This window comes from Eleutherodactylus coqui, chromosome 6, assembly GCF_035609145.1.
Source record: "Eleutherodactylus coqui strain aEleCoq1 chromosome 6, aEleCoq1.hap1, whole genome shotgun sequence".
Taxonomy (NCBI): domain Eukaryota; kingdom Metazoa; phylum Chordata; class Amphibia; order Anura; family Eleutherodactylidae; genus Eleutherodactylus; species Eleutherodactylus coqui.
The window spans coordinates 144,704,024-144,731,096 of NC_089842.1; the positions used below are offsets into that span (position 1 = coordinate 144,704,024).

Consider the following 27,073-nt stretch of genomic DNA (forward strand, 5'->3'; position numbering starts at 1 on the left):
CCTTCAATGTCACCTCCTCAGCCCAGCTTCCAGTCTTTCTCTCACCCTACTGCAAGGCGACAAGCTTGCCCTATGATGATCAGGTCTTGGCCAACAACACGCACAGGTCCTCAGTAAAAAGGTCAGCCACTTTATGCAGTTTGCAATATACTCAAATGGTGCCAATCTCCTTTATTTTATGGGATATCCTTTACCCCTTTCTACCAATGTGATGATGCATTGTATCAACGTTACCATGTTTTTTCCTGCGCTAGCACCAGGCTCTGCTTGGGCTTAGTGTACACCGGACCTTCCACTATAAGTGCCTTCTAGAAGGCTCTCACTGCTCTTGCTGCCATAGGCATCGAGTGTCCTAAGCAGCTTGTATACAACAACTCAGACAACCTGCAAAAAATTGTAAATGTACATACAATACAGCAAAACATATATGCGCAATTAAAGGATATATTGCAATCCAATAGTTCCTTTCATCTCCCCGACAGTTTCCACAGTACCTGAACATTATCTTCATTGGCCGGTTTCTTCTTAAAGTCCAGCCGGATCCTTCACTCTCTCTTGTATGCCAACCATATACTGTCTGCCAGGGAACTTTTGATGGAATCATCTAAAACAGGAACATAATCTGAAAAATATGGTTAGAGCATCTTTCACTAAGCCAGCCCAGCATGCATTCAGAGCCTCTTGCTCCTTGACAGGGCATCCACTATGTCACTGTTCACAAATGGCACATGCTTGGCTACAAACTGAGTGTTAAATTACATACAGCACAAAATGTTATAGCAGCCTTAACACGGGGATCTGATTTAGCAGACAAATTGTTGAAGGCTTTCACTATGCCTATATTATCTGACCGAAATATAATCCACTTGTCCTTCATATTCCAACCCACAATTCCTCCACCACCAAGACTGGAAACATTTCTAACAAACAGCAGGTCAAGTTCCCTCTCAGCATCTCACGTCCCAATAAACTCTAAAACCATAAGTTATTAAAGCGCCAGTAAGTAATTTGCTGCTGGCTCAGCCACTCTTTTAAATTCCAACAAACTTCCCACCATGCTTTAAGTCCTCCTTCAAGCTTCTGGTAATCCTGATCAAGTGAAAACTTTTCTTTACACCTATAAGATGTGTATGGGACGAGGAACAGGCCGTGAAGCAGAGATGATGAACACATCCAGCATTGCAGTACTCAATTTCTTTTACTGTAATGGTAATATCTGCTCGAAATGGTTCACACAGCAAAGCATAGCACTTCAAAACATTGTAAGAACATACATGAGACCTCCAGAGTAAACTGAGGATTTTGATAACCTGCTAAATGATGAAATTACTCAAATGGCAATAAGGTAAAATATTATAATAATAATAATTGACTTCAACATGCCTAATGTACACTTACAAACAGGGGTAGGAATTTGATAGAGGCACTTAAAGAAGTAGCTCTAAAACATCTTGTTAGGTGATCAACCAGAGGAAATACCATTCTAGATTTAGTATTTATGAATAGGAATCTGGTGTCTGAGGTTAAGGCGGAATAATAGAATCATAGAGTTGGAAGGGACCTCCAGGGTCATCTGGTCCAACAAGCTTCTCAATGCAGGATTCACTAAATCATCCCAGATAGATGAACACTTCCATTGAAGGAGAACTCACTACCTCCTGTGGTAACCTGTTCCACTCATTGATCACCCTCACTGTCAGAAAGTTTTTTTCTAATATCTACTCTGTGTCTCCAACCTTTCAATTTCATCTATTGCTTCTAGTCTTTCATTGTGCAAATGAGAATAGGGCTGATCCCTCTGCACTGTGACAGCCCTTCAGATATTTGTAGACTGCTATTAAGTTTCCTCACAGCCTTCTTTTTTGCAAACTAGTCATTCCTAGGTCTTTTAACAGTTCCTCATAGGACATGGTTTTCATGTTCAGTCTGTGATCTATTAGTATATCTAAGTGTTGTCCTGATGCTTAGCCCAATTGCTCCCATTCTGTATGTACTTTTTTTATTTTTCTTCCCCCTGTTGAAGAACTTTGCATTTCTCCCTGTTAAATACCATTCTGTTAATTGCCGCCCACTGTTCAAGCTTGTCTAGATCTGTTTGAATTCTCTCTCTTCTCTAGTGTTAGCCATCCCTCCTAGCTTTGCGTCATTTATAAAAATATTGAACAACACTAGGCCCAGGACAGAGCCTTGTGGTAGCCATTAATGACCACTCTTTGAGTACGATTATTCAGCCAGTTATGAATCTACCTAACAGTGGCCTCACCAATTCATTATTTTTCAATAAGGATGGTATGAGATACTTTGTAAAATGCTTTACTAAAGTCAAGATATACTATATCTACCGCATTTCCCTGACCAACCCAGTCCATGATTCTGTCATAGAAGGAAATTAGATTCGTCTGGCATGACTTGTTTGTTACACACCCATGCTGGCTCTTGTTATTTACTCCATTTTCGTTCAAGTACTTGCATAAATGCTATTTAATAATTTGTTCGAAGATCTTTCCCGGTATAGAAGTCAGGCTCACAGGCCTGTAGTTTCCTGGATCCACCTTATTCCATTTTTTTGTACATAGTGACATTATTTGCCCTTCCCCAATCTTTTGAGACTTCTCCTGTTCTCCAGGAATTTTCAGCGATTATAGTGAATAGTTCAGCAATTACTTCTGCTGTTTCCTTCAGTACCTTAGAATGTAATTTATCTGAACCTGAAAACTTGAATTCATTTAAGTTAACTAAGTGTTCCCTCACCATTTCTCTGTTTATAAATAGCTTTGATTCTTTTATTTCTTCAATAGCACAGGGAAGATCAGTTGATGGTACATTTACTTTCTGAGAGAAAACGGATACAAAATACAACTCCCAACCTCTAATGCAGGCTTCCAGGGTTTCTCTTGTTGCTCAGAACTCAGCAACCTCCAATCTTTCACGACTAGAGATGAGCGAACGTGTTCGGCCCCGCCCCTTTTCGCCCGAACACCGAACTTTGCGAGGACTTCCGTGCTCGGGCGAAAAAAGTTCGGGGGTCGCCGTGGCAGCGCGGGGGGGTGCGGCGGGGAGTGGGGGGGAGAGGGAGAGAGAGAGGGCTCCCCCCTGTTCCCCGCTGCTGCCGCCCGCGCCGCCGCGCCTCTCCCCGCCCCCCGGCGCCCCCCGAATCTTTACGCGCGAACACTGAAGTCCTCGGAAAAGCCGGTGTTCGGGTGCGTAAGTACTCGTTAAGAACACGTTCGCTCATCTCTATTCACGACCTGTTCATGTTTATGTGCAGCCTTTACCACAACTTGTGTGGCACACCCCAGCTTTTATACTTCACTCCTCAACACCCTGAGGGGAACAGTGTGTCATCCTATTTATCCACTGACTCACAAGCCCCATCCAGCATGGGGATACTGGGTACCCCATTATTGTACACCCATACGAGCCATGACAGAGACTTTTACAAATATCCAACTACATGAAGCATAAACAACATAGGCTATACTTTAACCATTAGTTGTACAATACACTGTTACATTATTCCATACCCTCCACAGCTACACCTCAACTATCTTTACTGCATTTATGAACTACTCGCATTGTGGCAGATTTACTAATACTTAGACAGTGCAAACATAGACCAGACAGTGTTCAAATGCACTAGATTTATCACAGTGGCTCTAATGACCGATACATTTTTAGAATCTTTAGACTATCTATCTCACCTATGAGTTGGCTTAGTTTATGCTAAAGTTTGTGCTAACATTTGCTGCAATTTTTTATCTATACTCACTGTTGCATATAAAAGTCAATGAGAATGCGTAAATAAATACACATGATATATTACCCAGACTAAATCTGGATTTGTTGCTGAAGACAACTTATTTCTATTCTGTAGCAGTCCAGTTTACGACACGACTGCAAACAGAGGCAACGGTAGGCGGATGTCAAAGGCAGGCACGTAATGGGTGTCGTGAGACCAAATGTACTTCAGCTAAGTGCAGAGAAATGGTTCCAACAGACACAGAGGCTGGTAATGATTGTGCCACCTATCTTTGGATGGTGGACAATGAAACAGTTGGAGCTGCTCATGCTTCTTCATACATAGACGATTTTGGTGCAGATCCAACCTCTATGTATTTTTTGCAACTTGTGACTCACATTTTGACTCCATTGAGTTCAATGGCAATGTGAAGTTGCAGGGCTATACAGTAATCTTTGGTCACATGACTCTCAGACATATGGTGAAAACTGCTGGCTTCATGCAGAATTGCCAATCTAAATTTTTATTTTTTCCGGACAACTTATCCAAAGATTATTAACAGCCAACATTTTTATGGGCACATTTGCAAACCATAATGACTGGTAAAGATTATAAGTGATATATATTTAAAGGGCCACATACTGTGACTAGAGATGAGCGAGCGTACTCGTCCGAGCTTGATGCTCGTTCGAGTATTAGGGTACTCGAGATGCTCATTACTCGAGACGAGCACCACGCGGTGTTTGAGTCACTTCCAATTTCTTCCCAGAAAATTTTGTGCCATTTTCTGGCCAATAGAAACACAGGGAAGGCATTACAACTTCCTCCTGTGAAGTTTCAGCCCTATCCCACCCCCCTGCAGTGAGTGGCTGGGGTTGGGATGATCAGGTGACACCCGAGTATCTAAACTGGGGCCGGCCGCGGCTCGCCACAGATGCACGCTGAGAGACATTAGGGATAGTGCCGTCCTGCTGTAGCTGCTATAGGGAGAGTGTTAGGCTGTTATCTTCATCTTCAAGAACCCCAACGGTCCTTCTTAGGGCCACATCTGACCATGTGCAGTACTGTTGAGGCTGCTTTTAGCAGTCTAGCACATTTTTTTTTTAGTATATCGGGCGTGCAGACCATAGCGTCCTCAGTCTGCAGTCATTTTACTGAGTATAGGGGCAGCACTGGTGAGGCAGGGACAGTGGTACAGGGAAAGAGGTATACTGGCTATATAGGCAGTGGGCTTTTTCAAAAAAATTGGTAAAAAAGATCTTTGGGCTGCCTGTGACCGTGTTCAGTTTACTGCGTGTCTGCTGGGGGTAGTAGTCGCTCATTAATACCCAGCTAGGTGTTACTGCAACTTTGCGCATAATTTTTTCTGGCTGCACTGTGCTTTCAATAACCACAGTCATCCTCCAACAGGGAAATCCATATACAGGCTATATAGGCAGTGGGCTTTTTCCCAAAAATTGGAAAAAAAATACTATATTTGGGCTGCCTGTGACCGTCTACAGTTTACTGCGTGTCTGCTGGGGGTAGTAGTCGCTCATTAATACCCAGATAAGCGTTACAGCAGGCCTGCGCATAATTGTTTCCTGGCTCTGCTGTGTCCGTTACATGATCGCCGTCATCCCGCCAGAGGGAAAGAGTATACATATATACGCTGCATATGATATGTTACTGGGGCCTGTCCAGACTGCTACTACTACTCAAATGGAACTAATACTGTGCTCCCCCTATACTGCTGCTAGTGATATGTTACTGGGGCCTGTCTAGACTGCAACTACTACTGAAATGGAACTAATACTGTGCTCCCCCTATACTGCTGCTTTGGAATTGTTACTGGGGCCTGTCTTGACTGCTACTATTACTGAAATGGGTGGTTGGGCAGCATGTTACCCAGGAGAAGTGGCAGCGCAGTGTCATGCAGGCAGTGATTGTGCTTTGTTGGAGGTAGTGTGGTGCTTAGCTAAGGTATGCCTTGCTAATGAGGGTTTTTCAGAAGTAAAAATTGTTGGGGGGGGGGGGCACTCTTGCCGCTATTGTGGCTTAATAGTGGGACCTGGGAACTTGAGCTGCAGCCCAACATGTAGCCCCTTGCCTGCCCTATCCCTTTCTGTGTCGTTCCCAGCATTTTCTTGAATTTCCCAGGTTTTCACAAATGAAAACCTTAGCGAGCATCGGCGAAATACAAAAATGCTCGGGTCGCCCATTGACTTCAATGGGGTTCGTTACTCGAAACCAACCCTCGAGCATCGCGGAAAGATCGACTTGAGTAACGAGCACCCGAGCATTTTGGTGCTCGCTCATCTCTAACTGTGACCCGTAAAATGATGATAATTACAGTCATTAAAGCCTGCTCAATTATCAACAATCTTTAAAAAAATCATGGACACAGCTATTTTTTTCATGTACACCAGAAAAAAGTACCCTGTTTTTTTTGGTCTTTCCAGGAATTTCTGGATGGTTGGCAACCTTGGCTGCATGAAGTCTAACCGCACCCACCCGTGCTGATCAATGACCACATGAAGAACTGGCAATTTGTGCAGCTATGTGCCACTGCTTGCATGCCTTGGCTGTTTGTGGGTAGTTGTACCAATGTTTTATACGCCAGTCCAAGTGAAGACAGCCCCGGAGTAAGGTGTGCTAAGTTTATTAGGGGCCACATACCGCTTAATAAACTTGCCGCATGTCTGACTAGTCCACGTGCCAGACTAAAGTCAATGCCAACTATATGTTGGTATACATTTCTGGCAGTTTCTGGTATAAATTATAGTAAGCCCACATTCCCACAACCATGACCTGAACTCACAGCCTCAGGGCTTATTCACACTTGTATATCAGATGGAGTTTTCACGGCTGGCCGATATACGCTACCGTCTGATGCATTGGGTTCCAATGCATCAGATCACACAGACGTATTTCCGCGGTGTAAAGGTGCCCAGCCAGGCGCTTTTTCGCCGGGCAGGAAAGATAGTCCTGGGACTATCTTCCTGGCCGTACTACAGCTGCTGCCATAGACTTCTATGGGAGCCAATGACAGCGGCCGGAGAAGGGAGGTTGGTGGGAGTTTAGCAGTTTGACTGCTAAACTCCCTTAACCTTTTCTTCTCCTCTCCTCTTAAGGAAAGTTAAAGGGGTTGTCCCGCGAAACAAAGTGGGTCTATACACTTCTGTATGGCCATATTAATGCACTTTGTAATGTACATTGTGCATTAATTATGAGCCATACAGAAGTTATAAGAAATTTTTCACTTACCTGTTCCGTTGCTAGCGTCCTCGTTTCCATGGAGCCGTCTAATTTTCAGTGTCTAATCGCCAAATTAGACGCGCTTGCGCAGTCCGGGTCTTCTTCTTTTCTCAATGGGGCTCCGTGTAGCTTCGTGTAGCTCCGCCCCGTCACGTGCCGATTCCAGCCAATCAGGAGGCTGGAATCGGCAATGGACCGCACAGAAGCCCTGCGGTCCACCGAGGGAGAAGATCCCGGCGGCCATCTTCAGCAGGTAAGTAAGAAGTCACCGGAGCGCGGGGATTCAGGTAAGCGCTGTCCGGTGTTCTTGTTTAACCCCTGCATCGGGGTTGTCTCGCGCCGAACGGGGGGGCTGTTGAAAAAAAAAAAACCCGTTTCGGCGCGGGACAACCCCTTTAAGCTCCCCCCCTTTCATTGCTGGCTGCAGACAAGGGTCGGACAGGGGGCGGGAGCTTAGCTCCATCCCATCCCACCCCCCTCATTGCAAACAGCTGAAGGGGAGGAGAGAGGAGGTGAGCCAGCAAGGTGGAGGGGAGATCGCATATAAGCCGAGCCCGTGCATCAGATGGTAGTGTATATCGACCGGCAGTGAAAACGCAGGCCGATATATGCTCGTGTGAATAATCCTTCATAGTGATGCTGTGAATTCAGGTCAATGGACCTGCAGTTGGGCTGGAAAACCTCATCCATAATATAAGTGCTAAAATACACTCTTAGGGCTCACACACACTTGTGTTTGCGTTTTTTGGTAACACGGTTGTCAATGGGACTTTCTAATGTTAAAAACCCAACGCAATGCACCAAAAACACAAGTTGCATTGCGTTTTTAACATTAGATAGTCCCATTGACAATCGCGATACCAAAAAACGCAAACGCAAGTGTGTGGGAGCCCTTAGCGCTTATTCAGACAGGCGTATATCGGCTGGGTTTTCACGCCCAAGGGATATACGCTGTCCCTCTCTGCAAGGGGAGGAGGCAGGCCAGTAGCTATTGCACTGAGCCCCTGCCCCTTCTCCGCGCCCCTCGCCACTGCTTGCAATGGGAGGGGGTGGGGCAAGGTAAGTTCCGCCCATCCTGCCCCCTCCCATTGCAAACAGTGGCGAGGGGCGCAGAGAAGGGGCAGGGGCTCAGTGCAATAGCTCCTGGCCTGCCTCTTCCCCTTGCAGAAAAGGACAGCGTATATCAGCTGGGCATGAAAACCCAGCCGATATACGCCTGTCTGAATAAGCGCTAAGGGTGTATTTCAGCACTTATATTATGGATGAAGTTTTCCAGCCCAACTGCAGGGCCATTGACCTGAATTCACATCATCACTATTAGGGCTTATTCACAAAAGCATATATCGGCCTGCGTTTTCACTGCTGGCCGATATACACTACCATCTGATGCACGGGCTCGGAAAGGGTGGATAGGGGGCAGGAGCTCAGTGCACTAGCTCCTGGCCCACCTCCTCCCCTTGCAGAGAGGGACAGTGTACATTGGCGGGGCGTGAAAACCCGACTGATATACGGACATCTGAATAAGCCTTTAGACTGCTTTCATATAGCTGAGAAAATGGTTGTGAGATGCACAAATCGCGCACGAATAAGAACCCCATTCTTTTGAATGGGTCATACACATGAACAATTTTTTCATGCATCACATCACGGCGTGGGAAAAAAATCTCAGCATGTCCTATCCTTGGGTGTTCCAATGGGAAACACTCCACGATCCTGTGCCGCAGCTAACACAAAAACGCCTAACATCTGCGGGGTAATCGCATGTTGGTGATTTCGATATTAGTCCAAGTTTCACTGTTCAATATTGCAGTCGCCCATGTTAAATTAGCCTTAGGCTGCATTCCCACGAATGTATATCGGCTCGGTTTTCACGCCGAGCCGATATACGTCGTCCTCAACTGCAGGGGGGGAGGATGGAAGAGCCAGGAGCAGGAACTGAGCTCCCGCCCCCTCTCTGCCTCCTCTCCACCCCTCTGCACTATTTGCTATGAGGAGAGGTGGGACGGGGGCGGGGCTAAGTGGTGAGAATTAGCCCCGCCCCTGCCCCGCCTCTCCCCATTGCAAATAGTGCAGAGGGGTGGAGAGGGGGCGGGAGCTCAGTTCCTGCTCCTGGCTCTTCCATCCTCCCCCCCCCCCTGCAGATGAGGACGATGTATATCAGCTCGGCGTGAAAACCGAGCCGATATACGTTCGTGGGAATGCAGCCTTAAGGCTCCTTAACATAAATATATGCGCATTTGTGCATGCAATAGTGCAGCGTTTTTGCGGAACAAACAATGCTTTTTTTGTATGCATATCGTCATATTTTACTATTCTTTTTCCGCCCGCACGGCAAATAGCACGTACCACTTGAAATGGTTAATTAGTTCTAGATGTGTTCTTTTTGCAGTGGAATTACGCAGCGTAGTATGCATTTCCTTGTGTATTGCATGTACATTTGTGCACTCCCCCATTGACTTCTATGGGGACCTTTTGGTGCATAGAAAAGTAGAGCATACTGCGTTTTCTTTTGCGTGGCCGAAATGCCTGCAAAGTACGCCCATGTGCAGGAACCCTAAATACCGTTCTGTTAATATGGCCTAGATCTGACAGACCTACAAGGCCATGCCCGTACTGCTGAGCTCTGCATACTTTTAGAAAAGTGGTAAGCAAGTTGCAAAAACGCCAAAAAGTCACAAATTTGTGCACTTGAGGAACTTGCTCAAAAAACTTTTGTACCACCAGAAATCATATGGGCGAGGGGGGATTGTTACATATTCCCCTGTGTATTTACACCCCTATGATTGTGGGTGGAGACCACACCACCTGTCAGTGAGCCATCCACATGACTAGGGTAATTAATTAGCAATTGTAACAAGTTAGAAAACCCCTAGCCAGATGGTGCCAGGTAACACTGCAGCGCTGGGGAGATGAGGCACATACTGGGCATAGGGTTACTGGCCGCCTTATTTGTTACACGGTGTGTTCTCTCTCAGCGGAAGCCGCTGCTCCTGGATGGTAAGCTTCTGCTCAGGCTTTAATCTCGAGTTTACTATTGGTTTCGGCAAAGTGTCAGTGAGGGCTCATGTGTTATATAAAGCTTGTTAATCTATATTGCCATGATGAGTGTCAGGAATGCTTTAAAGAAGGAAGAAGCCAACTTAAGTGCTCACTCACAAGGGTGTATGTGGCCCACGTAATATGTAGTCTGTAAATATGTAACGTGCATATCTGCTGCATATGTTAAAAAAAACAAAAACCACAGCCTATATTTGTGTGCAATGCGGCCCAAAATAGTTTTTTTTTTTTTTTCCTTCTTTGTAATACAAAGGTGTTAGTGGCCCAATAGAAATCCATTGACTTTTAGTACTGCATATTCCATGCATGGAAAAAATGTGGGTATCATTCACGTGTGAGTGAACCCTTAGGTATAATCATATGTGTTGATATACATTGTAGTGCATGTTCTAGTGAGTGAAATGTGGCTATGATATAGAATTATATGCATGATATATAAAAATATATAACTTTTTTATTTTATTTTTTATTAATTTTTTTCCTGGCCACAATTTTTGAATTATCTGCATGCTAGCAAGCTTAGTGTTGGCCTACTCTTACTATAAGGGCTTGCTCACATGAGTGTCTTCTGAGCGCATTAGCGGTGAGTGAAAAGACCACGTGAACGAGCTACTTGAAGTAGCCTGTTCACATGCTCTGAGGTGTGTGCTCTAAAAGCTACCATAGGACATGTCCTATCTTTACACGCTCCTTGGAGCCGACATGTGAGTTTACACTCGCATGTTCTATCTTTTGCAGGTGCGAGCGTTTTGTGTCCTAAAATTCCTTTATCTGAGCACTTCTATAGGAAACCATTGGTTTAACATTGCATTTAAAACCATATACGGTTTTTAACAAGCTAAGTTTCTTTGCGTGGCTTACAAACAGCACGTTATCACAGAACTTGGTTGAAGACAATATTGTAATGCAAAGACATGTCCCATTCTATACTTTTTGACGAGTTGTGTAAACTTTTTTTCTTTTATTGAATTACAAGCATGTTGTGCGTGAAGAACTGCAGTTACTATTGGAAGCCTCATCAGCGTAGTTGTTCTCAACCCTCAAGGATCAATATATATCAGGGAAGGTGAAGACAGAAAACCTCTGCTGGTGAAATGCTGCCGCACACAAGTTTATTATACTTAATTGGCTGCTGACGTATCTAATGCAAACTAGCAGGCCATTAATATGGTTGTTAATGGCCATAAAGTTTTACTTTCAAAGCTGCGGTACTAATGGCAAGATTGTGTAACCCATTAACAGCCTACTGGTCCTGCTCTACAAAAGCAGTTCTAGTTAAACCCCTTTACTCTCTTGTTAAACTCTTATTTGTTTTACTTCAATGTTCATTTTTGTCTTTTCAGAATACAAAATTTCACTCTTTTCCAAGGATAGAATTTTATCAACTGTCATCTGGCTGAAGCCACCTTACTGCTTGTATGAGGAATGGATGCTCCAGGCGTTGGATACATCAGTGGCCCCAAGGATTACTTCCCAGATAGAAGTGCAGGTCCAGATCACTGGTAAGGAAACATTACTTTATAGTACTGGTATATAGTTATCAAAGGGGTTTTCCAGGGAGAATACTATTCATGACCTACCCTCAGGATAGGTCATCAATAGTTGATCGACTGGGGTCCATCGCTCGGGACCCCGAATCAATCAGCTGAGAGAGTGCATGCTGTCAGTGCCGCAAATAGAGGTCTGGGTAGAAGCAGCAGATGTCTCTCCGCCGACCTCTGTGTAGTGGCCAGTGCTTGTAACTGCAGGCATGCCTCTCATTGACAGCACCGCGAGCTGTGCTTGTAGTTACAAGCGCCGGCCGTTACAGTGGTTGGCACGGAGACTTCTGCTCCAGCTCCGACCTCTGAGTAATTGCGTCTGACAGCATGTGGCCGCTCTGCTGATAGGTCAGGGTGGGGTCCCGAGTGACTGACCCCAGCCGATCATTTATCGATCATCTATTTAAGGATAGGTCACCAATAGTATTCTCCCTGGAAAACTCCTTAAAGCTGGTGTGTGTCATGACTATGTTTAGATAACAATTGTGTTTTTGTTTTTTGTTTTTTTTTCCCCCCACCGCCAAAAGACTCAAAATTCATGCCAACACAATCATGTACAATACCATAGGGTAGCTTTTCACAACCTTCAAGTTGTACTGAGCTGTACTATAGCACTAGTAGAAGTCTGTTGGGCCCTACTGGAGAGCTTGTCAAATTTTAAGTTTGTTTCCATTTTAAACAGACCAAAAAGTAAAAAAACAATCGCATTGTAGACACCCATTTGCAGTCTTCGTTTTATCCTCTAGCAATAAATTATAATGTCTTAAGACAACTTATCACTTCTGTGCGCTTGTAATCATGAAAGCCATATGGAAAGCTCTCCAAGAAACTGGAATGCTGCCTGTATTGGCAACACATGGATCCTACGCAGGGGCGTAATCGTAGGGGATGCAGAGAATGCAGTTGCTTCCTGGGCCCAGGAGCCTAAAGGGGCCCATAAGGCCTCTCCTCCACATAGGGAGCTCAGTACTATGAATAGAGCATTATAGTTGGAGGCCCTGTTGCAGGTTTTGCATTGGGGCCCAGGAGCTTCAAGTTGCGCCCCTGATCCTACAAGTTTGATCTTCTATTCTTGTCGATGAAACAGATGAGACTATGACAAGCAGAGTTGGCCTGTGAAGACCCTAACTGGCTATAATGTGTCTATGGGATACATGGAGAGCACATGGCCCAAATATATGGCTATCTGAATGGGCCATAAGGCCATATCATCACAATACCCAGACCTCTTGCAGTTCTACTAAACTAATGTTGTATCATCAAAGTACCTTGTGGTAATCGAAGTTTGGTTCAGCAGAGGTGTGAGGGGTCTAAGAGTTGGGGGCTTATTGTGTGTGTGTGTGTCCACCAGATCAAAACAAAATCTGATTGCTCCTTTTATTTGCATTAGTTCTGCTATATCTCCTAAGTGTGATGGTGTCTGTCCCAACCCTTCCCCCTCCCATAATTTTTTAAAGTGTGTTTTGAATGATTTTTCTCAAATGTATCATATAACAGAGATCGAGCATTAAATATCTGACACCTCTTCACTGAAGAGGTGAAGATGTTGAATCACTTGTGTTCTGGTGTGATGCATTTCATGTACTAAATTATTTCAGCCCTGCGTGTTTTCACATAGGATACTGATGACTTGTGGGTGTACTGTCTGAGGTATACCTGATAACATTTTGCAGGGTAACACTCCATCAAAGTACTAACGACTACTTGTCTGTGTGTTAAATGATCTGCTCCTAATCACATGACAGGAACGTCATCACAGGTCCTTCCAGTGAGAAGCATGCGCTGCCCCTGATCACATGACAGTGACATCACAGGTCCTTCAATAGTTTGACCAACTCCAACCATCATCACAGGTCCTTCAGTGAGTTACATGTGATGTCCTTCACTCTCTATTATAAGTGGTGCACCAACAGAAACACTGGTACTATATAATACTAATGAAGAGTGTGTTTTAATGGAGCACGCATACTACATCAACTCCAATTTGTTCATTTCTACACCACTTTTTCATACTTTGATGATAAACTTCTTGTGGGTTCAACTGGAAGCCATAACTTCATCGACAAATGCAAATAGTAACTTCTGATTGTGATGGCTTCAGTGGTCAGAAGTATGAAGTTTAGTATATATGCAGATGTGTTCAATTTTCCAAATGTTTTACTTGGATTCCCTGTGGTTCTACCAAACCACACATTATACAATGGGTTCCTATGGTGCTGTAAGTTCAGTAGAACCATAGGGTAGCTAATGGTTAAAAGACAGGAATTTATATTACATCAATCTGTATGAGACCTTACCTTCTCAAATCTTAACTGTGTAGATCAACATTGTATCTGACTAATGGTGGCATGACATTGAGTTCGGTAAGCTAAACCCATGCTGATTCCTTCCTTTTTTTTTTTCTTCTTTCTTTTCTTTCACCCAGATAACAGCAATGAAACCTATGTTGTTCCACACAAATTTCAAGTACCACAGTGTTCATCCTTGTTTGGAGAACGTTCACCAACAGATCTGTATGTATTTCAAGTGGGACCAGACATCAGTAATCAGAATGCCAACCAGGTTATAAAAATTTTGCCTGGAACTGCTTATACGTAAGTGAGATGTAATGACATTGTTTGCCCTCTTACCAATGTGACTTCAGTTTCTTGCTGGATCGGTCCTTTAAACCAACTAAAGTGATACCCATACCATTGTTGACACACCAGGCTTAATCTATATGGGCCTCATGTGGTGCAGAGTGTTAAGCTCTCGCTCATGACCTGAAGGTTGAGAGTTCAGATATTGCAGTAGCAGTAGGCTTTGAACTGTGGTGTGAATAAGCAGTCCTTAACACCTTGAGGTGTGGCCATAAATTTATTTATAAAATTTTCCTCCCCATTTTCAAAACTTGTTTTTTTTTTCCCTTCCTTTGTCATGAGGGCTTGTTTTTTGCAAGAAAAGCTGTATTCATTTTTTTTCCATGCTACCATATAATGCATTGAAAAACTTTAAAAGATTTCTAAGGCTAATTTCACATAGGCGAGTGTTGCCAATGTGCAATGACCCAGTGGATGCGAGATGTTTTTGTGTTTTTGTTTAAAAAGAAACTTGCATCACTTCAGGGAAGTAGCGATTCTCCACTTTTAGCCATGTCCTAGGATCATGGTATGTTCCCATTGTTTTCAATGAGAAACCTGGCATTGCACCTCTCATGCCGTACAATGCTTTGTCGGCCCCATGGAAAACAATAGGACGATGCAGGGGAATGCCTATAGATGGGATGTGCTGTGTTTTTTTTTGTTTTTTTTTTTATTTAATTTTTTGAATACAACGTGCATCTTGCATAATAATCTGCACACCATAGTGGTATGGCGCCAAGCTCTACTCACTCGAACTAAGAGTGTGCAAGTCCTACTGTAGCATCTGAGGAGCGGGCCCACAATCAAAGATGTCGGTGTAGAGTTGGGCCTTGTCATGGGCTCTACCATCTACTCTCTTGAGGGTAGCACAGGAGCCATCCAAGTTACTGCTGGGGAACCTTTCACATGGGCAAACACTTAGTGGTGGTTTACCTTAAAGTCCTCTCACTCGTGACGCCACCATTGCTTCCTCCGGTGAATCCAGATGACGAAATAAGTGGTTCACACACAGCGAAACGTTCAGAGCTCGTTTACTTGTAAAATAACTGTACAATCCAACGGTGGTACAAACTCACGCCAGCAGGAAAATGGTGCAAAACACATAGTAGTGTATCAGAAGAATCCACAGTCCATGTTATCTGTGGGGTTGTGTTCCAGGTACAAACTCCTTCACGCTAGCCAGCTCTCTACCGGTCAGCACTCACATTTAGCAGGCAGGCACTCCACTCTGCATGGCGGTTCCACTCTTTCTCTCAGTGGTTAAGGAGAACACTGTTATCTCCTGGGTAAAGCAGGCCCAGGGAAGGCTGATGGATACCCCTCAGCTTCTTCTATTCCAGCCTCATGGTGTCTGTGTGGCTCACTTGCAGAACTCCAGATGGTCATCTCCCTTGCGAGACCAGAACAGAAGACCTTCCACAACACCTTGCAATCACACATACATAGCATGATCATGTGACAAACAAGATACATTTTCCAGACATCTCACATAACAGTTAACCCATTAAGTGCTGCAGCTATGCAATACACATCATATTTGTGCAACATAAAAAAACACACACTGACAACACATAGGCACGAGACAAATGCATTCATACATTATGGAGGGGCCCTGTTAATTTCGGGCCACTACACTACTGAAGGAGGTGGTGCCTATTAAAGGAATACATGTATGTTGGCAATGAGAGAAAAATTCTTGAACGTTGGATGCTATATGCCTACAGAACAGGAGAAGTTACACTCTTGGCTCCTACCACCCCTGTGTAAATCCAACTGCATGTGGACTTGTGTTTAATGTGCTGTTCGAGGCGAGTTTCACCCAAGGCTCTTGGTCGCTACTTGCACCTAGCTAACAACTGTTTCCCCCCCCCCCTTTTTTTTTTTTTGGCTCCCTTAGTTTACTTTCTCTTTTTGGGTATGACCCTGCAGTGGGCTTCAGAACATTTGGCCACTTTATACTCTGGCCTGTTCTTCTCTAACAGGTGCACTCCCAACCCACTCTACTTCAGTAATGGCTGAGTCTTTCAGTGCTCTACCTTTCAGCCTACAGACTTGTCTCACGATAACTATACTCCAAGCCTGCTGCTCTGCAACATTCACAGCAGGTCGCTCTGATACTCGCATGGAAGCGTCAGCCGGGCCTCTCTAAAGCCCCATTTATGATTATTACTCAAAATTCACTCAAATGTTGGCTTTTGAGCGATTTATCGTTGCATGTAAACTCTTCCATCTTTCGCTCTTCGGCTAAACAATGATTTTTAGTTCAGCATAAAATTCATCATTCAGCCGGAGAAAGGTGGAAGGGACCGCATGCTGTGTTCTCTGCAGGAGCAGCTGATTACATTGTATTCAGCTGACAATCTGCAGCAGCTAAGTGCAAAGTCCAGACGACATGCTGGGATTTGTAAACAGCTGTTGGAGGCTCATTTACATGCAAATAAAGCTGATAAAGTGCTAATGGTCATTAGTGCCCATTATTACGTTTTCAAAAGATTGAAAGGCAATTCCCGTGATCATTTTGCATAGATTATTTGCATGTAAATGAGCATTTAAATTAAGTCACTGGAGAATTCCCTGGTGGGCCCACACCTCATGATGAAATAAAACTTCCTGTGCTCTGGTCTCAGCTAGCAAAGGAAGCCCAGCCCACCAGTCATAGGTCTTGTGTTCTGTAATGGGACTCTCCTATAGATCCTTCTTTCCCCTCCCTCTCCAGCGGCCTGTTACAGCAGCTGTTGTAAGAACACTGGCACTGCTTATATTTTTGACATGTAGCAGGTGATGACAGATGGAGGTAGAACATTTTATCAACAAATTTCTGCTGACTGAAAACCTTTACGTTATTTCACACTATAGGAGGATTCGTATACTTAAGTCACAATATAACATTACACGTCACTATAGAAATACTGATTGCATCATCTTAAGGTGACAGCTACTTAACCTTCGCTGAAATCCAGACTACTCAGCATATTTTCATCTGCAAGCTTTAATGGAATCGTGATCAAAAGGTCAGAAATAAACAGGGCAGGCTCAAACGAGTGGAATTTCATTGTGTAATCGTATGCATAATACACAGTGAATGGAGTCTTATGAAAGTACATTGATTTTCATCAATCCATTCACACTTGCATGTAATCATTTTGCATAAGTACAGCATGTTCTATTTCACTGCGTATTACACATGAAGCTCTATTCTCCATGGGCGCGTATGAGAATGTTGTACAGACGCAATCACATTGTGTATATACAGCGTTTTATACTCTTGTTGTAAAACAAGGAAAGTTAAAAAAAAACAGGAAGCCAGTGTATGATCACATTCGTGTTGATTGCAGCTCCACACACCTGTGTGAGCCTGCCCATAATTGGAACTTTCAAAGAAAAGAATTTACCAAAAGATAAAACGTCACCTGTAATTTCCAAAACAATCATAATGCCTCAATGTTATCAGCCTAAATCTGTCAAAACATCAGATAGGTACGTGCCATTTATATCATTGGTGAACGTTAGAGATGAGCGAACACCAAAATGTTCGGGTGTTCGTTATTCGGAACGAACTTCCCGCGATGCTCGAGGGTTCGTTTCGAACAACGAACCCCATTGAAGTCAATGGGCGACCAGAGCATTTTTGTATTTCGCCGATGCTCGCTAAGGTTTTCATGTGTGAAAATCTGGGCAATTCAAGAAAGTGATGGGAATGACACAGTGACGGATAGGGCAGGCGAGGGGCTACATGGTGGGCTGCATCTCAAGTTCACAGGTCCCACTATTAAGCCACAATAGCGGCAAGAGTGCCCCCCCCCCCCCACTGTCAGCATAAAGATCGTCCTCCTCTGGCACAGCTGTAACAGCTGTAGCAGAGAAGAACGATGTTTGCCCATTGAATTCAATGGAGCGGCAATACAGCATGTTCCACTGAATGCAATGGGCTGCCCGCGATCGCAGGATGAATGGTCGGAAAGGGGTTAAATATATAACCCCTTTCCTGCAATTCATCCAGAAATGTGTTACACTAAAAATATATACCGGCGTATAAGGCGACCGGGCGTATAAGACGACCCCCCAACTGTCACCTTATACGCCGGCAATACAGTGGAGCAAAGAATAAAAAGCATTACTTACGTTTTTAGATGATCTGCGGCGCTCCTGCAGGCTGTCACTCCCTCCTGGTCCACGGCAGAGTATTGCTTTCTCTATGAAAGGCTTTAAATCCCTGCCTCCAGAAAGACACGTGCCTTCAGCCAATCACAGCCAATGACAATGATGTCATTGAATGGCTGTGATTGGCTGTGTTTCTGGAGGCGGGGATTTCAAGCCTTGAAATCCCTGCCTCCAGAAACACAGCCAATCACAGCCATTCAATGACATCATTGTCATTGGCTGTGATTGGCTGAAGGCACGTGTCTTTCTGGAGGCAGGGATTTAAAGTCTTTCGTGGAGAAAGCAATACTCTGCCGTGGACCAGGAGGGAGTGACAGCCTGCAGGAGCGCCGCAGATCATCTAAAAACGTAAGTAATGCTTTTTATTCTTTGCTCCACTGTATTACCGGCGTATAAGGTGACAGTTGGGGGGTCGTCTTATACGCCCCGTCGCCTTATACGCCGGTATATATTTTTAGTGTAACACATTTCTGGATGAATTGCAGGAAAGGGGTTATATATTTAACCCCTTTCCGACCATTCATCCTGCGATCGCCGGCAGCCCATTGCATTCAGTGGAACATGCTGTATTGCCGCTCCATTGAATTCAATGGGCAAACATCGTTCTTCTCTGCTACAGCTGTTACAGCTGTGCCAGAGAAGAAGGATTTGTCTTCTATATGTTCTCAATGGGGTCAGCGCTGCTGCCGCTGGCCCCATTGAGCGCATATAGAATGCATCCATAGCGAACCGCGGGAGGGGCAGACTTTCATATCAGGCGGACACCTGATCTCCCCAGCCACTCACAGCAGGGGGGTGGTATAGGGCTTAAACGTTGCAGGGGGAAGTTGTAATGCCTTCCCTGTCTTTATATTGGCCAAAAAAAAGCGCTAACGTCTCAGGGAAGAAAGTTTAAGTAACCCGGACACCGCATGGTGTTCGTTACGGATAACGAACATACCGAACACCCTAATATTCGCACGAATATCAAGCTCGGAAGAACACGTTCGCTCATCTCTAGTGAATGTGCTTATCAAAAATTGTTAAACAATTCTACGCATTTCTGAGAAAAGAAGTTAAAAAAAAAAAAAGTTTATATGTCTAAGACTTCTGCCTATTGTCTTTTTATAATTTTAAAAAATGGATCACGTGAGTCCAGCAAAATGTCCAAGCAGGTGCTCAATAGTAATTCCTGGGGAAACTCCAGAAGTCAGAGCTCCCTAAGGCCACTCATGACAATTCTACACCAGTAGTTTAAGGTACAATGGGAGAAATTTAAGCCCCATTTACACGGGACGAATGTAGGGCAAACTGTGCCCTTACATACTCTCTACCGTGGGAGTATTGTTGGCTCACAGCGGGGCGACTGGAGGAGATTTCTCTCCCTGCTCTCCCCCGCCCCTCTCCCTTCACTTAACACAGTGGCTGTTCAGCACCGACTGGCTATGTGCACTGAACGGTCATCGTTCAGCTCATCGTCTATTGTTTAGGCTGCATAAAATCCTGAATGATGAGTGTAAACAGCCGTTCAGTACTGAACATCCGCTGTGTTAAAGGGGTTGTCCCGAGGCAGCAAGTGGGTCTATACACTTCTGTATGGCCATAATAATGCACTTTGTAATGTACATTGTGCATTAATTATGAGCCATACAGAAGTTATAAAAAGTTTTATACTTACCTGCTCCGTTGCTGGCGTCCTCGTCTCCATGGTGCCGACTAATTTTCGCCCTCCGATGGCCAAATTAGCCGCGCTTGCGCAGTCCGGGTCTTCTGCTTTCTTCTATGGAGCCGCTCGTGCCAGAGAGCGGCTCCGTGTAGCTCCGCCCCGTCACGTGCCGATTCCAGCCAATCAGGAGGCTGGAATCGGCAGTGGACCGCACAGAAGAGCTGCGGTCCACGAAGGTAGAAGATCCCGGCGGCCATCTTCAGCGGTAAGTATTGAAGTCACCGGACCGCCGGGATTCAGGTAAGCGCTGTGCGGGTGGTTTTTTTAACCCCTGCATCGGGGTTGTCTCGCGCCGAACGGGGGGGGGGTTTAAAAAAAAAAAAACCCGTTTCGGCGCGGGACATCTCCTTTAAGTGAAAAGAGAGGGACGGGGGAGAGCAAGGAGTGAAATCTCCTGCAGCTGCCCTGGCCCCCTGCTGGCTGCTCTGTCAAACAAGGAAGCGAGTACACACAGGGAGAAGTTTCAGGCATCGTTTGCCCGACATTCGTCAAGTGTAAATGGGGCTTTACTAAGCCTGGCATTTGCAACAGTGGGCTTAGTGTGATTCCTGGTGCATGATGTGTTTAATGTGCTTTTTCATGTATTCAGTGCATCACAGCATCTGTGTGCCTTCTCTGCTTTCTAGCAGGCCTCTTGATTACTTGGCCTTGCATGGTAGCAAGCTTTCTTCTTGCTTCTGTGCGTCACAACTACAACTCTGCCACTCCTCTTCACCTGCATAGCACCCACTGTGCAGACCTTTACACAGCCCCTAGGCCCCTGGTTGAGTCTGTGGCCACTACCCAGCAGGCACCACTCCCAGGGAAAGCTTTCACCTCACAGCGCTTTTATGTCCCTCACTCCTATCAGGTCTTTGTCACTGGTGACATGCTGGCTGCATTGAAAGGAGCCTCGGGATGGAGGTCAGGCCCTGTGGCAGACTTGGAGCTTCGGGGCTGGTGACCATAGACTCCAAATCCAAAATCTCCTGCTACTAGTGGCAGAGTAGGCATTACCACTTGTAGACCAGATTCTGGGCCATTGCAGGCGTGCAGCAACTAACATCCTGGAGACCTGACCTCTTGCTTAACCTTAACAAACAGTAAAGCAAATAACCAACAGTTTCTGGATCTGCTTTATGCATCTGATAATTCGGAAGGTGCATTTCTGCAATTAATGTTGTGTATTGGGGGTGGGGGGAGGAGGGGAAGGTATGTTTTTAAGATACATCATGTTCAAGCGAATTTTGAGCAATAATTGTATGTAAATGGGCCTTTAGTCCTTGTGAGACTATTCAGTTAACCCGTCTAGTATCAGAGTGCTATGCAATGCACTGAACTTGACAGAATATCTCCATGATTATCACCCCTTACACTGTCTGTGTCACTGCCTGCTTAATACGCCTCTTGGTCTCTCCCCATCCATATCAGCAACAATGGTCGAGGAGGGGGGGTATGTAGAGCTTGGGTCCGGCGTTCATTAGAGCAGCTATTCTTTTTCCATCTTCGGTGGATATGCTCCATCACCTTGCATATAATCTCTGAAATAAGCTAAATACTGTAATTGTACGAAGGATCTAAGGTTATACTCACAACTACAGTATCCTGTCATGGTTAGCACCAGCAGTTTTTCTTCGGTCCGGTTTTAGACTATGTTCTGGAAAAACCTTCCGATAAAAGGAGGGGTTTTCCAATTGGAAAACAAAAAAAAACCTTTTTTTTTCAGCAAGAAGGGTATAGGGGCAAAGGGAAGTTGGAAAGGTTGAGTTATCCCAAAGGAGGCAGGGGAAGAGTGTTCTTTAATCCCCAACTAAGGACCATCCTATAGGCAGAAACAGTGACACCATCAGGGTGCAGGTAAGGTTGCAGTCCTTTGCATAACAGTAGAATCTTCTTGGATATCAAATATACAAAATAGTTTTTCTCCCCCACCTCAAAGATTTGTAATTACATCAGGGCCCAGGTTTCAGGAGAATCTACTGGCACAGGGCGTCTGAGAGTTACTGAAGCTAGGTGCTGTAGTCCCAGTACCCCCATTAGAAACTCAAAAGGACACTATTCCAGACTCTTCCTGGTCAGGAAACCTTCAGCGAAACACAGGGTTACTATAAACTTAAAACCACTAAACAATTTCATAGTCTACAGAAAGTTCAAAATGAAAGGTATGAAGTAGGCTGTGAAATTGATTAAAAAAAGGGGGCCTTTATGGCCGCAATAGATTTCAACAATGCATGTTTTCATGTGCCAATACATCAAGATCACCAAAAATACCTGAGCTTTGCTTGAACGGTCAGATGAGATACTTCCAGTTCAGGTGTAAAGGCTATGCATGAGCACTAACTAGCAGTGACGTTATCCACTCGTGCAGTTGTCCCGTGTAAACCCAGCATGTCGTATATTGCAACCATTGTACGGTTAGGTTAAATGCATCAGCTGCACATCAGACCCACTTGGTGAAGATAGCAGAAAGTTTATCCTATGTTTCTAAACAATCGCCTCAATCATCTGTAGCCGCACATTGTTTCATAGATATACATGCACAAGATGTCAGTGTTTTCTTTCTATGTTGTGGATTGGGTTAAAAAACTAATGGCGGGAGGGAGGGGGGGGGGGGTGATGGGTATGTAATAGATATTACCAAAGAAATGCTGTGGATCTTAAAATGCAATACTTGATTACTGCATGGTATGAATTGGAGACAAGATATACTATATTGGATTAATGTATCTCCACTAACATGGGCTTCTAGTCCCTCTTACAGTACTGGCATCTAAATCAGCCCTATATACATGACTAACATCTAAATCCATCTTGTTCATCCAGTTTATGTATAATGATGATAGATATCCAATTTCTCACCCTATGATTTATGGTCTTTATCTCAATGGTTCAGAGATGCATTCTCTTCCACATAGCAATTGCTGCATAATAGAACATTGCAAGGTTCTAATAAACGGGGCACATTGCTATTTTTTTTTTTTTTTTTATACACCACAGGCATCTACTTCGCTCACATGCTATTTTATATATGCAGTTTGCTGTATCTCCACATAATTCTGAATACAAAGGGTTACGAATTTCAGCCAATAATGGTGTCTAATGCATGGTATGAATTTAACGAATGCCTCTTCACGCCTCCTATTATGTGACCTGCCCAAGTCTTGACAAAGACAACAGAATGTAGTCAAAACGTCGCATTACATGTCTGAAGAAATAGACGCATTCCAAGTGGATGCATGTGTTTTTGCACCAGTGATTTCATCTTCTTGGAGTAACCTGCCCAAGTCTGTCAGTAGGCTGAGTAGGACAATCCCTTCCTGCGACGCGGATAAAACTACCAATAAGTTTGTGTTAGACCAATTTTTGGCATTTAGTTATGTTCCTTCCCTTTGATCTGTTCAACTTTTGATCAATTTCTTAACTAATGTCTTAAAAAAATCTTCAGAATTGATTTTCCTAGTTCTAATTTGGATTTTGATTACCCAGCATGCACATTGATTTTTGTCAATCTGATACTTTAAACCCTATTCCTCGCTTATTATAGATCACACTAATTGGCATGCGTGATGCATTGTAAGTAAGAAGGATAAACTTTCTCCTAAGAGTCACTTTGTTTTGCTCTCTGGACTTGAAGATATTGGCATTGTTCATCTTTTTCATTGCAGGATACGCTTTATTTTGTATAATAATGATGATAAAGAGATTGCGTACACAAACTGGTCGCAGCCCTTCAAGACCCGAGGTGAGTGTACAATTACCATGCTCTATTCCTCAAGCTGGAATGGGAAATGGGACTAGGGTAGGACTAGATAAAGCTGAGTATTTGTAACTGGGGTAAATGTTGTGCTTAAAGGGGTTATCTGGGGACATGCTTGTCTTGCAGAGCCTTCTATAGTAAAAATACATAACCACCTTTTCCATGCTGCTACACCAGCATCTGGTCCCTTCTAGTCTTCACTTCTGGGTGCTGACAATGATGTCGCCAACAAAAGGGCCATGTGACTGCTGTAGCCAATCACTAGCTCACTTAAGCCAGTGACTGGCTGCAGGACTCAGATGACCTAGTGTTGTGCCACCCCTCTTCTACAGGGAGGGAAGATCAGCAGGTACAAAGTAGCAGTGAACCTGTAGGAGTGGAGAAAGTAAGTTTTTGAGAAGCACATCCTCTAATAACCCCTTCATGGTAAGAACTATTTCAGTTTAAGAGATGCATTGTTACCTGATGTGCCATGTACAGACTGCACCTCAGTTCTGGGTTCTCCCAGGTGGAGGAGGCAGCATCAGGTGGGCCCTGTTATGCTCAAATCTGATGAAATCTTAGTTGTGCATATTACAGGCTTCCAAAGAGAACATTGTATTCAATATGCCAGTAAGGGAGGTTATACGGGTTTAGACAAACAGAATATGTATTCCAAAAACGGTGCCAAAAATGTTCACAGAAGTCAGTGAAAGTCGTCTGTTCCCTGGCCCCTTGCCCTTCTACAATGTAATTGTAGAAAGGTCACGGATTCCATGGAGAAAGCAAGAGTTTAAAAAAATGAATTAATTAAAAATCTGTACTGCGCATGTCCGACATGTGGGCCATCCGCATGTGAGTGACGACTGAGGCCTCATGTCCAAGGGCGGGTTGGATTTCGTGGGGAATCCTGCCCTGCCCACAGGCAGTGATTCATGCTTACCTTATTTCCCTGGCAGTGGCATCTGCGTGGATCTCTCCACTTCCGGTTTCGCTGTACTGTGCATGGTCCTCATGGTTCGCTGTCAGACTTGCGCAGTACAGTGTGGGTTTTCGTTTTTTTTTTTAAATCTCCTGCTTTCCCACAGGATTTGTGGACATGCCACGGATTGGACAGCTTCCATTCACTTCAATGGAAGCTGTCCGTGCGGGATCTGCACAAAAATGGAGCATGCTGCGATTTTTGTTTTCCAGACCAAAAGGTCCGCAGAACAAATCTGCATGCTTAAATTAATTTGCGGACATCCATGCTTCCCATGCAGGTTCCGCAAATTAAACCCGTCCGTGGACATGAGGCTTGAAACAGGTGCGCATGGAAGTCATTGCTGGCAGGGCTGATTTTGCATGCGGAATCTGGCCCTGCGGGTGCAGCCAGCCTAATGTATTCTCAAGACTGTGTACATATACTGTTTGTTACACCTAATTGCAGCATATAGCTAATATGATAGAGCCAACCAAAAATCTCAAACATGTATCACTGCATTAGCAAACTTTTAAAAACAATACTGTATTAAATATAGCTAATATACATGTGCATCACTAGAACAATGATGGCAGCCTAGATAGACCTCTCCGGGGAAGGGCCGTACACAATCAATTTCTTCACTTGATATTGCCAAATGCATAAAAAAACAAAAACTCTCAAACTTACATGAACCTCACGCTTCAAACTTTCCAACATCTTTTGCCTATGCCAATCCCTGCTGGAAACATCTGGGACAGTAAATGTAAAGTAATGGGTAAGACTGATGAGCCTCACTCTTTATATTTGGGTATGACCCTTTTATGGTTTTTTTTTTTTTTTTACCAATTTAAAGTATTTAAGGGGTAGCTAATAATGCAAATTATATAGTGTTACAACCTCAAAAAGCACAGCATTAGTACAGCTTCAGCAACCATGATTCAAGATATCGTGTACACCTCTTGTGGTTGATGTACAATAAGTTTGAGAATTTAGGCTTTGGTTCAGTGATCTCCCCCCAGGAGTTGCAAATCTACAACTGCTAACATAACTTGATGGTCAGTGGATGACAAGGTATGCTGGGAGTTGTAGTTTTGCAAAAAAAAAAACACCCGTTGAAGACCACTCTTCCTAGATAACTGGTGCTATTTATTACTTTGTGTATGCCCACTCTCCGTATCACAATTTTTGGACTTGTTAGTAATGACACTGAACTTGTTAGTAACGACACTGAACTTGTTAGTAACGACACTGAACTTGTTAGTAATGACACTGAACTTGTTAGTAATGACACTGAACTTGTTAGTAATGACACTGAACTTGTTAGTAGTGACACTGAACTTGTTAGTAGTGACACTGAACTTGTTAGTAGTGACACTGAACTTGTTAGTAGTGACACTGAACTTGTTAGTAGTGGCACTGAACTTGTTAGTAGTGGCACTGAACTTGTTAGTAGTGACACTGAACTTGTTAGTAATGACACTGAACTTGTTAGTAATGACACTGAACTTCTTTGTAATGACACTGAACTTCTTTGTAATGACACTGAACTTCTTTGTAGTAAGAATTCTTAGCATTTTTACGTGTCGGCAAATGATTGGTGTTTCTTCTTGGACTACAGATCTGCCTCCAAACCCAAGAGAAATGAAGGCTTCCCTTGAAGGACGTTCTGGAGGAATGGTGGTCATCACAGTCCTGCTCAGTATTGCCATGTTCCTGCTACTTGTTGGCCTTGCTGTTACTTTTGGAAAACCCAAGTAGCTCACATCTTCACTGAAATAAACTAGCCTACACTGAAAATGGAGAAAACCTGCCACTAATTTTTTATTGCTTTTGTTTAAAAATAAAACTTTCAAAATCTCTTGTTTTTAAATCACTTTTTTTCCCACCTCCAAGTCTGCCAGAAGGGAATAGAGCAGAAGCCGTTGTCTGCAATTGTTTTCAGTTTAATCTATTGTATTGAAGGGGTTGTCACACTTCTAGCTGTGTTGCTGCGGGATGCTGACAGCTCTGTAAATTGTGCAGTGGCCAAGGTTCCTACTGCAGATTGAGTCCCATTTGCTACACTAGGAATTTGCCTGCAGTACCAAACCGGGCCACTGCACAATGTACAGAGCTGTCTGTTTCCTGTAGCAAAATGACTCAGCCCACTATGAAGGGGTGGTTTGGTAAGCTTCCTATTATAACCTGATCTGCTCCATTGTCCTACTGTGAATTGGGTTCCCACTTTTTTGAAACTCCATGAAGAGTGGGTAATTGCCCAGTCTATTTCACTTCTTCAAAATGGAACTGGGCTACCTTGGAGTCAGCAGTAGACCCTTTTCTTATATAGTATA

General features: G+C 44.1%; 1 protein-coding gene across 1 annotated transcript; it reads left to right on the forward strand.

Annotated features, from left to right (window-relative positions):
• Positions 1 to 9,868: 9,868 nt before the first annotated feature.
• On the forward strand, positions 9,869 to 26,599 carry LOC136632728 (uroplakin-2-like). Its single transcript, XM_066607816.1, has 5 exons — positions 9,869 to 9,973; positions 11,377 to 11,535; positions 14,000 to 14,168; positions 23,706 to 23,782; positions 26,359 to 26,599. Exons 1-5 carry the CDS (start codon positions 9,886 to 9,888, stop codon positions 26,496 to 26,498), a joined length of 633 nt encoding a protein of 210 aa, XP_066463913.1. The 5' UTR covers positions 9,869 to 9,885; the 3' UTR covers positions 26,499 to 26,599.
• The last annotated feature ends 474 nt before the right edge of the window (positions 26,600 to 27,073 follow it).

Bases quoted from the DNA above. Each gene is read 5' to 3' on its own strand.
- LOC136632728 (XM_066607816.1), top strand. From the start codon at position 9,886: ATGAGGCACATACTGGGCATAGGGTTACTGGCCGCCTTATTTGTTACA. The intron at 9,974-11,376 runs GTAAGCTTCTGC...TTGTCTTTTCAG, and splicing joins GAAGCCGCTGCTCCTGGATG to AATACAAAATTTCACTCTTT. The intron at 11,536-13,999 runs GTAAGGAAACAT...TCTTTCACCCAG, and splicing joins AGTGCAGGTCCAGATCACTG to ATAACAGCAATGAAACCTAT.